This window comes from Solea senegalensis, linkage group LG5 (assembly GCF_019176455.1).
Source record: "Solea senegalensis isolate Sse05_10M linkage group LG5, IFAPA_SoseM_1, whole genome shotgun sequence".
Classification (NCBI taxonomy): domain Eukaryota; kingdom Metazoa; phylum Chordata; class Actinopteri; order Pleuronectiformes; family Soleidae; genus Solea; species Solea senegalensis.
In genome coordinates, this window is record NC_058025.1 from 5,085,652 (window position 1) to 5,101,448 (window position 15,797).

Here is a 15,797-nt window from a genome sequence, read left to right on the forward strand (position 1 = left end):
TGCTGCCGTGATGTCTGTTGTCATGGTGTTCAGAGCCCATGCCAGATGTCATAGTTAACTTTGAGGGAGAGAGAGCGAGAGAGAGCGAGTGCGAATCATGCTAGAGGCTATTTTGTTGTCAGTGATTTAGATGAAACACAGAGATGTTAAAATGTTAGACTTGCCCCACAAAGCTCCCCTACACCCCCCCCTTACTCTTTTTCACTGCAGTTTTTTTGTTGTTTTTTTTGTTTGAGCGAGATAGTACATTTACCTTGAGGGTACGGCCCTTTTTGCTCTGTTAAACACTTGCAAAGCATTATTTGAAATCAGCATGAACAAGCGATATCACAACCCAAAAGTGGCCATGATGAAAAAGAAAGAAAATCAAAGAATCATGTCAGCTGGAGTACAAATTAATATTTGCATGTGACATGATTTTTTTTACCTGACATGTTTTATGTCAATACATCAGCTTTTTCCCTCAGATTTAATTGTGTTAATTTGGCCTCTTTTTAAGTAGTTTTCAATCAATATCCACTTTTGAGCAAAGTGCAAATCTAAACACACTGGAATTAAACTGTTTTGGTACAATTATGTGCCGGTGTCTTTTATTTAATCACAGTAAATCACTAAAATTGTTAAATACAAATCTAGTTTAAATACATGTTACTGTATAATTTGACTTAAGGATAAGGATAAGGTATTAAGGTACATTATATATTTTGCATGGTACAAATGAAGTGAAAACTGAACTCCTGGAATTAAGTTTCACGACGAAACTGCTCTTAAACACGTTTATCTGCTTTGTGCGATTTTGCATCTGAAAATGAAAGGAAACAAAAATGTTTCAGTTTAGCTGTAAGTAAATCAAATTAATTAATTATGTTTATTATTCTCTGAATATGTAGATTTTGTGGATACTGTACAGAGTGGCGCTGCCGCGAATGAATTAGACTGTAACATTTTACATTTAGGCAATAATTCATCAACTAACTTTTATTGGTTTAATTTATGGGAAAGCAATTTTCACTAGCAGCACTGTGGTAAACATCGTTAATCAAAATACATTATTATAATGAAGCTGTTTTAAAATGTTTATTAAAGGAAATAAAAAAGGGGTTACCCTTGCTTTGTGCATCTTTCCATTGTCGTAATAATTAATAGCTAAACTGAGCGCTTTCTCTGCCAATGCAGATGAGGAGAGAGTGCCAGAGCAAGAGGAATAGTTGAGACTATAAATTTAACAATAGGTAGGCTTAACCTTAAGTGATGAACAACGCTGCTATATTACAGGAGTAGTCCCATGCAAATGCAGCGCCCCACTGTCTTACACTGGCAGCCAATTAAATCCATCCATGTAAATGGACGTACCAGTTAGCGGATCCTCATTGGACAGTTCCGGGGGCCGCTAGATTTTTGCACTGAATGTTTGATTGTGCTGTGACAAAGGGTTTTTTAGTGCGCATGTGTGTCTGATTCTGAACTGTTGTGGTGAACAGGGATGAGTCATTTTTACATCTTTGACTTGCTGAGTGACAACAATAGTGTACTATAACAGTTTGTGAATGTCCAGACATTAATTGACACAGACAAAATGTCCCGGTGCACCTTTGCCTCTGTGACGTTTGCTTACACTATCTTCTGGTCGGCTATTCAGCTGACCTCATGAAGCACCTACAGACACTTTGTTCCATGACCTGGGCCACAGAGTGACGTATTAACCTCCACCCGGGCGACTTTGTGTCATTTGATGACAACCTTGTCTCCCTCTGTGTCTCTTTTTACCCCGCTGCAGGGATGAGGGATCATGCACCACTTGAGTGCCTTTTGTTAATGAAGGCCAAAGTGTTAGATGATAAATATCGTCGAAGAGAAATGGCACATGTAAGTGATCTCATTTAGGAACATTACATTTGAATTTATTGGGGTACTTAGAAGGGACAGCAGGGCCATTGCTCTCAGGGAGAGGGGAAGGGGGCAAATGACGGACTTGTAATAGACAGTTGGGCAGGGCAACTTAGCCCCCAAAGATATATTCCACAGCTAGAGAAGGATCTTGTGTACGTGCTCGAATATGTGCATACTTATATTAAGGTTCTTGTCAAGAGTGATAGAAGCCCAGGTGAGGAAGCAGCTGCTTTAACCTTATTTTAATACCTATCCTCACCTCTGTGGCTGCACAATTAATCCAGGGTTCTCACAGGTCCTTGAAATCCTTGAAAGTTTATGAATTTGAAAAGAAAAACAAGTTAATGTTTAGGCTTTTTTTTTTTACAACGCCACCTACTGTTTCATGCACCTACACATTACAAACGTCGAGTTATAATTAGTAGCGGTGTTGTGGACACTGTCCACTGTCTCGCTTCGCCGTTGACGTGAGATTCCATGCAGAGCAATGAGCAAGTAATGTAAAGCAAGAGAAAGCAAATGACGTGATGCCCGGGAAATGCAAATTCCAAGATCTCTGACTCACCAAAGAAAATTAAAAAGACTGACTTTGACCAAGATCCCAAGGACAATCACCAGGTGCAGAGGGTGCTGCAAATCAATAAAAGTGGACGCCATGGATGAAGTTGCCGTCTCATCTTATTAAGCTGTGTCAGTACATTCGGTCCATGAATTTGTGGAAATTTGTCCTGGGAAGTTCTTGAAAAGTCATTGAATTTGATGTAAACCAAGGTGTGGGAACCCTGTTAATCACAAAATAGCCAAAGGGAGGTCATTTGGGAGGCGGGGCAAGGAGTTGTCAGTCATGGCTACTGAAGCTTTGTGGGTGATGCTCATGGTCTTGTTCCATAAACACAAGAAAAAAACCCATTGTGGACTCGTTATAGTACCATGTACTTCATATACTGTATAATAGCGGCAGCAGCATCCCTCTTCCTTTTGGCAACTCTGTTGTCCTATTGGTCAGCGTCAATGAGCATGTCGTAGACAGATGTCAGACTAGGCAGGAAAATATAAGAAAATCTCTGTTCTTCAGTCATGTTACACTACACGTCTGTTTGTCACTGGAAATGTGTCGGTCACGACCATTTGAAAATCGGCCTGAATTTGTGATCTTGGCATAATCATTGTACACTCTGTTTCCTTTTTTTGACGTGACATTTTCATGTACTAATTCTTCTGAAAATAATCATCCTGGTTAAATGAAACCAGCGAATCAACACAAACACTCCTTTTCTGTGTGTAATCCTCACATCGGAGGTAAAGAGCTTTACAGTGGTGAGTAGCCTGCTTGCATGCTTTACAGTTAATTTATGTTGAGTTTTGTTACAGTAGCACATATTGTGCAGTCGACTGTTCAACAGAGTCTAGTATCTATAAACATTGGCAGAGTGAGACGTACAGGATGAAAGACCTGCAATACCGCTGACTGGTTGACACAATTTGGATTGCAGAAGACGAACAATATATTTAATCCATTTCTTGGCCCTGATGCATTTAGTAAATACAGTGCCTGGTTGGTAAGAGGGATGTTGACAGAAAATCAAAAGCAATGTAGCAGCAGCGTCCTATAATGGAGACTTAGCTCTACTTTACACTCCTTTTACAAAGATCTACGATTTGAAAACAATCAATCCCTTCATGAGAGCTTGTTATTTTCCCCTATAATAAGAGTAACGGCTTTTCATCATTCCTGCACAGCACTGATTGTGTTTACACTTGAAATATAAGCATTCACAGCATGGGTGCGAGTGAGGAAGAGGAATATAGCAAGGTTTCATTTGGTGAGAATCCCCACACTTTCTTTTTTTCCCTTTCTTTCACTTCTCTGTGGAAATCCTTCCAGTTTTGGTCAGATGTTCAGGATTGAAAATATCTTCACGGCATATCAGCGTCTCACCGCGATGGTGCCACAGCATGTCGCCAAGCTACAGGTTGATAGATTTTTATCCTCTCCATCTTTAAGTAGAAAAGTGTTTGACAAAGCATTCTGTAGAAGCAATTAATCGTTTTTTTTTTTAAAAACAAATTCACAATTTGATTCAACACCATTTGTCAGTTGCATAGCTGCAATTTAATCCTACTGTTGTGCTTGTTCTATGTTCTATGCCAGTTTTAAAAATGCAATGTTTTCAGTGCATTAGAGCCATGGTTCTCAACCTGTGGGTCTGCTCTGAGGTTCTGAAGTTATTTAACTTATATTTGTGCATATTAAATAAAAGAAAATCCCAATCACACACTCTATTGGATAATCAGAACTTGGTATCACCCAAATTAAAACCCAGTTTTTTGGTCCACCTATAAATTCATTAATCTATTTATTATATTACCAACACTTCAGTGACCTCTGACCTTCTGTAACCATTACTGTTTAGGCAAGTCTTATCAGGTCAGTTAGCAGTGATACCTGATCGTGTCCCTGTTGTTTATGAAACGTCAAAGTACCAAAGACTCACCAGTTTCTACAAAAGAAAACAAGGCAATATCTCAAGAGTTACGTTGGTTTTGATTTTATGGAAGCACAGGACAGTTGGCTTTTTTTGTATATAAACGTTTATAAATGTTCACTTTATCCTTTTGTGTGTAGGGGTTTGGGTTGGGGGGACCTGGTTTGTCTTGGACACGAGGAAAAAAGGTTGGGAACCACTGCGTTAGAGTATATAGTTAATATTTTGATGTTATCTCGTGTCTTAATGCTCCATCTAATTTTGAATATATAACAGTATGTTTAAAACTTACATTTTATATCTAAAGGAACAAGTAAGATATTTCCCCCAGCCCTACCATTCAGCACACTTCTGCTTCTTTTTTTTTCCGTGGCACTTGTTTTGAAAGATGCTCTCGCCTCCGTTTCTTCCTGAAAGTTCCAGTTGCCAAGTCTCACCTTCTGTAGACTTCCACTCACTTATAGAGTGTGACACAGTGTCTGTTCCCTTCAATTACATGGGAACATCTGGAGTCTCTGTCGAAGCAGGTGTTGATAAAGCAAATAAGCTTTTTTAATAAATGGTTAATGTTTTGACTCAATGCAGACCAGCGAAGCAGAGGGAATGCTTCTTGTTGAGGCCCAATAACACTTAGGAGGAAACACTTCTTCTCTCTGTCTCTCTCTCTGTCTCTCTCTCTCTCTCTGTAAGACCCTGCCTATGGCGCAGCCTCTATTAGGCCCCGTTACGTTTCTTCTCACAAATGACCGTTTAACCGTCTTTTCCGCACCCTGACGCCTCGCCTGTTATTACCATCATTGTCTCCCTTTTTCTTGCTGTATACATGTGTGAGGCTGGGCCCTTTAATATGCAAAGAGCTTTTCCGAGGCTTTCCTACGGGCACAGTGCTCTGTGTTTACTCCTCAGTCAGAATGCCTCCTTTCCACAAGTTTGACATGCCTTTTTGTTGCCATGGTAAGCCCTTCCTTAAAATATATATTTCTGCTTTTTGGCCTGGATGGGCTTTTTTTATTTTATTTTATTTTATCTTTAGTGGTTTAGAGCCTGTTGCCCCCGGGGCCAGATTTAAATGTGTGTGGGTCTTCAAGGATTTCTACGCAGAAAAGCCGTTTGGATCGCAGCCTCACCGCCATACAAGTGCGACCGAATTGTGTCATTTCAGGTTTGTGAGCTGTCGTCGTAACCAAAGGAAAGTCCAAAAGAGAAGCAAAAAACACAAGACAAAAGCTGATGGAAAATGGACCAGATTGGATTATGTCAGACTTGGCTTGTGCTTCGTTATGAAGGAAGTCTTCGTTCTGTCTTATCACACTCTGCCTTACAGCTAAATAAATTAAAAAAAAGCACACCCCAGCTCCCTGGAAAACAACAGCCAGATCCTAACTGTAAATACTGACTTAAAGTGGTGTGGGCTTCGTGATTTGCAGTCACAAAACAAGAAGTGTTTGAAGGAAAGAAAACATCTTTGTTAATAGAGTAACTTTAGGAACATGGATTACTTTAAAAACAGGAAGAGAACACTTCAGAACACCTCAATGGAAATGTTCCCAGAACACTTGTTTTCTTATCTGCTTCTATACTTTGTAACTGAGCATCTGCTAATGTCAAGAGTGCCACTACAGGTCGCCAGTCCTTCACAGAGCTAACAGGCAAACACAACCATTTACTCTCACATTTAATGTACAGTAGAGAGTCCAAATAATATATATGACCTCCTTGCAGTGAGGCAACAATGCTAGCCACTGATCAACCATGTGCCCCCTCTACATTCTAATTCCTGTTTAAATCTTTAATAACACAACAGAGGGTTGGTGATGTTTGGTGAGGGACACACAAGTTTTTGTGACTTATTTTCAGTTTTTGCTCATTTCCACATTACTTGTAATTAGCACAACTCCACCTCCGTGTCATCAGGAGCCAGGAGGGCTGCCTGTTTGCGACGTTCAACAGGTAATCAAGACTAATTAAGCACTGAACTTAGCCTAATTGCATTAGATCTCGCACAGCATAACAGCAAACACACGCAGCCTCAGAAACAAACAAAAAGGTCTCAAATTACAGGAGGAATTTTCCTTTTTTTTAGTCGAAAGATTGCAAGCCTTTCTTTTGAGATCTCGTGATCCTATGAAATTGGCATCCACAGATGTAAAAAACGAACATTTGAAGATTTCAAAGCATTTTTTTTGTGTCGCGAGTACAAATCACAAAGCACGTTCTTTTCACTCTGCCACCTATGAACTCCTGTATGACTGCGAAGGCTTTTAAGTGTGCTGTGACGTGTCTCCATGTCCTTGTTTAGCACCTCGCTCTCTCTCTCTCTGTTTAGGGTGTGAACTGATATACCTAGTGGCAGCTCATGTCAGGGACAGACATAATGGTGAAGAGATGAGAGAGGCCGTGAAGATTAGCCTTGAGAAAGCAGGAGGCTTTCTTAAAAATGCTGTTTTTAAGGGTTGGATCAATTCAGAATTTACAGTCTTTTATGACTGTGAAGTGACATCAGCTGTGCCATCACTACAGTACAGTACAGAGCTCAGCCTTATCACGACTTGTCATTGTGTATTTAAAGAGTGTGGCAGGAGTACAGCGGTGAAAACACTGTGATTGAGTCCTTTGAACGCAGACAGGAAGGAAATTAGCCGTCTATATCCCGACTTCTAGTGTGATCGTCATGTAGCCAGAGGATACAGTTCTCTCCGTGTCCATCGTTTGTTCGGGTCATTCAGCTGTAGAGCGTTATGAACGCAGTGTAATCTGAACCTTAAAGTATTTAATAAGTGGATAAACACGATTAAGAAGAGAAAAGGGGGGGGGACAAAAGAAACGGAAAGATTGTGAATGAGTCATATGTGAAAGGTTCATCCTATACGGACCCACAGAACTCTTCCAGATGGTCTCCATAGCCTCAGGTGATATGAGCTATACAATACATGATGGTTCTGATCGTTTTGACAGTGCACGTCACGTTAGCACGGGGGTCACGCTCATGGCTTCAGGTAGTTTATACTTTTCATCCTTTTTTTTTTTTATCCAGAGAGACTAGCACAGGAAGATCAGACTGGGAAGTTTTAAATGCAAGTTCATATTTGGATAAACAACAAACCACTATAGTGTAAGTGTGTGTAAAGGAGTGCAGGTGTGTGGATCTCCAAGGGTTTTGAGGTCTTCTTCCGATGAGTGCATCCAAGTCAACATCTGGAACATAGCAGTTTGTGCAAAGACCCATTTGACTATTCCCCATGTTCATAAACACTTCAGATCAAGGGCCAAAAACGCACCTATGTTCCTATCCTCGGGAAATCTATTACGACAATTTATCAACTCTGATAGGTTAACACTCGGACGCTCAGAAATGAGCCCTTTATAATTTAGAAGCTGCTCTAAATGCAGTTGGCCGGGCTACATCTAAATGTTTAAAAGTCAAGTGAAGGAAGGAGGCGGTTAGACCTGAAGTTATGTCCTCCAAGGGAACTTTACAAAGATCCTCTCACAGATTTATAGCCACTTACCTCGGAGCCTGAGTCGATATTCATAAACATGACTTCAAACAAAGCCCCCATCCACTATCCTGGCTTGTAAATAAATACATATATGCCTCTTTTACAGACAGCGGCAATCTAAAATATTACCACCAGCATAATTTTACCACATGCATTAATATTTTATGGCACATTGTATTTTACCGCATTGAATCTTAAACTTTCATGGCCAGCCCCAAGGATTTTATACCTAAGGAGTCTGTATCATTATTAGCTAAGATGTATAGGTGGTAAAGCAGGAGGGTTTTGCTTGCTTTTGTACTCGGGGAATTTCATTTAATTCGAGAGAAGTGTCCCGTTCCAAGTTTTCTCCCCCGAGTTGAATAACTTTCTAACCTACTTCTGTTTGATTGATTAATATCCAGGAATATTCTTTATACACAAAACTACATAAGGTTTATTTTTTTGTGCTTAGTCATGACATTCAACTCATGTGAGGTTAAAAACACGTGCTATTGCACACTGTGACACTGTTCCTTACTGTTGCGTTTCGTAGTTCATGAAATTTACCGCCCGTAGTCTGATTAATAAATTACACGGGGAATGGCAAGACCCCATTAAATCTAGTCTGAAGTGTTTAGCTTTTTCAGTCTAAACAAGTAAAACCCAACCTGTATCGTATCTGCCTCATTATGATGGAAATAAACTCCAACATCTGCATGTGTGTACTTGCCTCCGCGCTTGTGTTTATGCCTTTGTGGTGATTTAAGTGGTTTTAGTGTCAAAACAAGTCTAATGAGTCGGTGCAATAATTATCAGCCATTTTGCTCTCACTTAGGCTAATTGAGGCTTTATATTAGAGTTAATAGCGCTGCCTATGTACACTGGTTTACAGTTATCAAAATGTTTGGCCAGAAATGGTACTGCCAGTAATTTAGATTTTTATTTGTGCATGTCAGCATTTTAATAACCCTATCAACCATACTTATGGGCTTTGACAATCTCCCAGATGGAGGTCATTGCCTGTTTTGTGCCTTTTTCTTTTTTTTATTAATGCAAATAACTAACTGTATACAATAGTATCAAAGTCAATAAGGACAAGTTGTAGCCTTATTTTGCTTTAATAATGCATACATTATCATGATACATCTGTATTTTCCTTTGTTGTTGTAACCTCTATCATAGAAAATAGATTAATGGCATCACTGTAAATTTAATGTGTTCTCTATAAAGGGGTTAACATTTCACTCTAACACTCACTTTTTTTTAAAAGTTGTCTATCACGTTTTTTTCTCCTTGCTCTTTTCCTCCACGCTCTCTTTGCTTCCATGTATTTGAACCCTTTTGTGAGATTCCTATCTTATCCAGGTGAGTACGCACTGATCCCCAGGCCCTTTTTTGCTCTTGAGAGGAATCTCCCAGGCTCTCCCGGGGCCCCGTTTCACACACCAAATTGATGTCTCCGACTGGAAATGGCACTTTCAGCAGGATTTGCCATTCCGAACCACCTCAAACCCATGTGATCTCAGCCGTTCGCTCTCTGAGGGATTGCCTTGAAATGCAATGAAGCTTCAAAAGACAGTAGAACGTAGCATGTTTGACTGAAAGGATGATTCATATTGGGGAGAAAAATAGCTTCTTCTTTTTTTTTTGTCCAAATAAAGAGCAACAGTCCAATTAATACGCGGGATGAAATTTGATGGAGGGTGCGAGTGAATAAAACTATATAAATAGACAGCATATAAATCAGGATTTTCACTATTCTCGTCCACTATGAGCTTTATCTCCAAACTAAAATGGGCTTATAAGCAATGCGGGGGATTCTAGCCCCGTCGTGTTTTAGACATAAGGTGGTAAACAAAACAACACAGAGATGCACTTCACCCACACTTTAGGCTTTGTGTGTGTGTGTTATCTTATCATGTTAAAGTGTCTATTGATCCATGAATACACAAACAGATTGTTTCACTCGTGCATACAAATAAGACCAAGAGAAACTCCCCCACTAAACTCAGTGTTTATATACGTATTTGTTTTATACACATAGTATGCATACATACACTGCCAGTTTGCACATTGTTTGTTATGGGCTTGCAGTTCAATACTCCTTTTATTTGTTTGCTTGTTGTTGTTTTTTGTGCAGAGCTGTTTTTTAACACTTTTGCCAATCAGTAATTATAAATAAGAATAAAACAAGAGGCTAAAACAGAACAGAGTAAGTAGTATTTGTTGTGTTTTTTTAGTTTTTCCCAAACTGTTTTGATTTTTCTCCCCTGAATGCACTGTTAGCCCTTGAAAAGTGTTTATTTTTTTTCATGAATCTGAATAGAGGTGAAGGATCTGTGTCTGAATCACCACTGAAATATACTCATTTCTTTCTAATGTTAAAAGAATATGTCCTTCTTTTTTTTTCCCTTTTTTGAGTCATTGCTTCTCACAAACATAAAGAGACAAACATAACCTCCTCGGTGGAGATAACTAGCTGTTTTTCTTTTCTCTTTTTTTAACACTCCATGTTAAGGAGGAGCACAGTGACCATGTGGCTTTGCTACTAGTTATGATATAATTTGACACTGGAGTAGAGAGAAAAAGAGGTGTGACAAAGAATCCCTGCCTTGATTTATTTTCATTCCCAAGTCTTTTTAGGGCTGCACGTTTCTCCTAGGCGGCTCTACAGACTGGCATAATGGATAAGGGCAAGGGTGTGAAAGGAGCACCTTAAGGCTCCTCATTCAACTCTCCCAATCTCTCCTGCACACACTCGTGAGCTGTGAAGGCCCTCTTCCTTTGCCCTGCTAGCATGGGAGTTCTGTAATAGGCTCTAATTGATAGGGAGGTGTTGGGGTCTTTCTCTATGGGCTGAAGGGATGAGAGTAAGAAAAAGAGGGGAGAGGGGATTACACGTGGGCATGTGGGGTGGAGTGGGGGGTGAGTAGGAGAGGCTGTGGAGCGGTCTAGACCCCCGTTCGTAATGAGTCATAATTTCCTTGCGGTTTTGTGGCGGTTGGCTCATTACTGGTCTGCAGAGGAGCAGGAACAAAGCTGTGGGTAGGTAGGAGGTGAGCTTAAATAGTTGGGGCTCAACACTTCTCAACAAAAGACGGGAGAAAGAAGCATTGAATGGCACTTGGAACAGATGCAGTAAAAAAAAAAAAAAGAAAAAGAAAAAAAAGTGGCAGATGCAAATTGCGGGAGAGCAAGTCTTCCTTCAAGCACTTTTTATTTTGTCAGACTGCAGCCTGAGAGTCTAATTAGTTACTGAGGTGTTTCACTTCTGATAGGGCTGCGTCTCGTTATTGTCCCAAAGAGGATTCGCGAGAAATGGGAGGAAACGCATATGTTCCGCGGTCCCCAGTGGAACCCGCTCACCGCAATAGTTTAATTGACTTGATTATTTATTTTACCCTATAGAAACTGAAAGCTGTGTAATATCTCCACGCTTTCAAAGTGATGCGAGTCGGGTTGAGTGATACGATGATGCCTGCAGGTAATTAATTATGTCTTTAATTATGTGTTTGTACTCCTCTCCCCCCACAGGCACAATGATTATGGACAAATAGGCAGCGGCTCTAATGAAAGTGTGGTCATCCCCCGCTTTGTGGAGTGTGTGGGTCGTGTGTCAAAGGTCACCTGTGGGGCTAACCACAATCTTGTGCTGACAGGTACGGTGATGCAAATCCAGTAAACATGTTGTCATCAAATAATTATAAGATTTACTTTTGCATAAATCAATCCATTTGTAATTTGTTTTCCACAGTAAACACTGCACCAGATACCTTTTTTTTCTTTGTGCCCCCTCATGAAAATCTTCAAATATTTTGAGTTTCCGGTTTTTCAGTGTCTTAAATGTGAATATGTTCCAGTTTCTTTGCTCCATATGACACAGAAGTCATTAAAACTGAATCATTTTGCTGTGTGGACAAAACAAGACATTCGAGAACATCATCATTTCCAGGTTTGACTGAGTGACATTTTGAGAACCAAAAAAACTTAATTAATCGAATATGAAAATTATTGTTTGTTGCATATTTATACATTTATTTCCTTTTTATATTTTCATTTTGTTGTTAATATTAAATACACATCAAAATCAACTGCATAACATATATGAATGTGGACAGGGAAGTAATTACAATGCATCCTCTCACTTGAAATAAATGTATTGTATTTAGTCAATATCATTGTATTTAAGAGGTTATGAGGTTTCATAATCGTCTCAGATTTGCTTCCACAGAACAGGTCTGTATGATTTAATTTAAAAATAAGCTCTGCTGAAACATATCTCCTTACTTAATCCCATTTCACTCCCCAGGCGTGGTTACTATCGCTGATGCGATCTGTTTCATGCCAAGAAGGTTTTTTTTTTTTTAAATCAACTAATCAGGTTTCTGTTAAAAAGAAAAAAATGTATGAATCTCATTCAACGGAATAATTATCCTATCCTATAGCTGTCAAAAATGTTAAGAGACTGTGTAACAGACATTGTAAAGTTACTGATATGAAGTGAACATTTTCTCTTCAGAAGGACTCAACCACATGGCCGGGCCACAGCGTATGGATTACTGTGCCCACTTGTCAACAAGCACGCCATGTACAACTCTATAATAACTAGAAGTGGAACTTACTGTCAGGCTGTGTTCAGACTGCAGAAAAAATAGGATTTTATCTGAAATGAGGTTGTTTCTGACAGAGTGTCCACACTGTTAATCGCAAGTGATGCATCATCTGAGTGTAAAAACAATCTCCCCCTCAAGTAATGGTGCAGCTGCTATTTATTGCAGTGTTCCGTGCTTTAGTCACAGCGAGCTTTGCTGAGTGGGTGCTTTTCGGGGCACTTTTGTCGACGGCTTTGACTTTGCAGTGGTGCGTCGAAGTTAGCGGTGATCCAAAATGCGATTGGAGATCAGTGTGAGAGTGTTTTCACTGACTCGAATCACATTTTAAAACAACCTACAAATGTGTTTTGGAGCAGTGGTTCCCAACCCAAGACAAACCAGGCCCCCCAATCCAAACCCCTGTCCACGCACACACACCAAAAGAATAAAGTGAATTAATACAAACGTTTATATGCAAAAATAAACAGCAGTTGTAGGTTTGTGTTCCTTTTCTCACAGTGTATATGGATACATGGATATTCCTTTTTTTTCCTTCTCAGACAACAGGAACATGATCATGTATAGCCGCTAACTGACCTTGATGAGACTTACTTACACAGTAATGGTCACAGAGGTGTTGGTCATAAATAGCTTAATACATTTCAAGGTTGACCAAAGAAAATGGGTTTTAATGTGGTTGATGCTGAGTGATTTTCTAAATTTAATATGCACAAAGAGCATTCTAATAACCTCACAACCTCAGAGCAGCCCCCATCTCTGGCATCCAAAAAACAGAAAAATCTGATTCTTTTTTTGTCCAGACCGTTAATAAATAGAATTTTTACTGGCAGTCCTTAGAGTGCCTCCAAATTTCTCACTCTGCAGAACAGAAAGAAAGCCCCCGGGGGGCCCTACTGAACGTCTCGTTTCTCAGTGTTTAAATAAGAGGGCTAATTATATTTTTCGAACTTTTTATTTTTTAAAAATACACAATTCAGCAATTCAACATTATTTAACAAACGGGGACGACGGCACAGCTTCAGTCACGACCTGTCACTGTGCGCTTCAAAGTTCAGCCATTTTACTCAGTTTTATGTGACTATCGTAGCCCTCGAGCCCTCGATCAGCATATCACCTGAGAGAGAGGGAGAGATGGAAGGAGATAGAGAGAGTTAGTGAGAATATGGCCCTGTCTTCTGATCCATAACAGTCATTGCCTGTTACATACATTTCAGAATTCATTCAGGCTATGAAGATAATCTAGGTAGTCGACAGTTTCCCCTGCAGCCCAATGGATTTATGATAGCACTGTCAAGAAAATGAGGCGAAATGACACAGTAGCTGACTTTAGCTGCAAATAATGTGATAGGCCGTACAGTGGTGCAGCAGCAGATGCTGTCATTGCAGGTAATAGGCTATAAAGAAGCCTGATAGCAATACCTGTCATTTCTTAATGGCTGACTTCACTGAAGAGCTTTTGTGGCCTTTAACATGAAGATAATAGAAGATACAACAAATTTTACAGCTTTTGCGTTGCATCCATAATTTATCACCGGAGGCCCAATGCAGCAGCATCTGCAGCTGCAGCAGCAGCAGCACAACAAGGACAACATGAGGTTTGCTGGTGAGAGATGCAAGAGGAATCTGCATGGGGTAGAACCAGCACTTTGCAATCAATAAAGGAACTGCCCTGGCTCCAAAGTCATCTTCTCTTAGTATTATCATATAAATGCCATATGACATGACCATAGCCATTTGTTTTGAACTTAAAATATCAATAGTCTTACATATGCTGCATTTAATCTAAGAATGAACAATTAATCCAAGGGCAGTTATCAAATTGCAAAGGCTGCAATGATTAATCTATTATTAAATCGTTAACTGAACAACTAGTTTGATAATCGATTAAGTGGTTCAAGTGCATGTATGGTACATTTTTTTTAAAAGGCAATTCTTTGATTTCAGATTCTTAAATTTGAATAGGATATATAAACGTTTGTTGACGAAACAGAGCCTTTTAATTTTCTACATTTTATGGCTTAAACAACTGTTCGATTACACAAGAAAATAATCAGCAGGTTATTTGATAGTGAAAAGTAGTCATTAGGGTATAGTAGAAATGGTTAATATCTTTAAGATTATTATTTTTCTGATTAACAGAGTGATCGTTTGGTCCATAAAATGTCATATCATGTCATACAATGTTGAATCTGTTTCTCAAACCCGGAAATGATGATGTTCTCAAATGTCTTGTTTTGTCCACAAACCAAAATTATTCAATTTAATGATTTCTTTGATTTTTTTTTGGAGCAAAGAAACCAGAATAAGTTATGAAAATTTGCAGCCTTAAACTGAATATCTTTTGAGTTTTGGTGCTAACTAAAAGCAACATATGTCCACCAACACACGTGGAAGGGGCTGGTGATTCGTCGGACGTTCACCTGCAACTGCACCATTAAATGTTGCTAAATTTTACACACTGTACCTTTAAGTCAAGCTATTGCAGTAGCACTACAGCATGTATGATATGATATTTTACCTTTTGCAGAAATGAATCCGTAAGCACATGATTACTTATTTTGGCTTCACTTGTAAAGTGCATTCATTTACTTATTAATGACTTGCAGGTGAGGGCAAGCTGTTTCAGTGGGGCTGTGGACGCGCGTGTGGGAACGCGAAGAAAAACATCCTGTCACCAGAGGAGGTGCCGCTGCCGCCGAGCTCGCCAGTACGAGAGATTTCTGGAGGATGTTGGCATAGCATGCTTCTGACAGGTTAGTCCCCGCACATGTTTGAAACATATCAGCGCAAGGCGATAAAAAACACGCATTTATTACACTTACTTAAATCCAGCCGTGTCTTTTTACCCACTGTTTTATGCATCTTCCGTTCCCGACATGCACACATACGTGTACATGTTTCCACGTATCGTGTGTCGTACGAGCTGACACGTCCGCGACCTGCACATGAAATATGTGCTTAAATCCTTGATGTGTGTCTTGGCCCTCACACAGATGTGTGAGTGTGTGCTTTTAGCTGTGGTGTCCATCCATCCACATCATTCATTAAGAGCTCTCCCAGGGCTAGTGGGGCTACATAAACACAGAGGTTGAGGCCACGGCTGCTCTTTCACCTCGCTGCGGAGAACTTCAAAGTCACCTCTCCTTACACGGCAGATGAATGCTCCCTTTCTGCTTGGCTGATATATTGGCCCCAGTTGCTGTCTTCTTACTGTAGTGTGCCTGCGACTGAGGCCCCATCATGGAGCCAGAGGCGAGTCATTTGTTAGTTTTAACTGTATCTCCAAGACCTGGCTTTATTTCTGAAGGGAGGACATTAATCCTTTT

The 15,797-nt window shown here is 39.8% G+C and overlaps 1 protein-coding gene across 1 annotated transcript in view; it reads left to right on the top strand.

Moving 5' to 3' along the window:
* LOC122768958 (ultraviolet-B receptor UVR8-like) overlaps nucleotides 1–15,797 on the top strand; it is a 324,378-nt gene that overhangs the window by 112,717 nt on the left and 195,864 nt on the right. Inside the window, exons 7-8 of the mRNA XM_044025185.1 lie at nucleotides 11,393–11,517; nucleotides 15,078–15,224. Coding sequence (XP_043881120.1) covers nucleotides 11,393–11,517; nucleotides 15,078–15,224 — 272 coding nt within the window. The remainder of the gene's footprint in view (nucleotides 1–11,392; nucleotides 11,518–15,077; nucleotides 15,225–15,797) is intronic.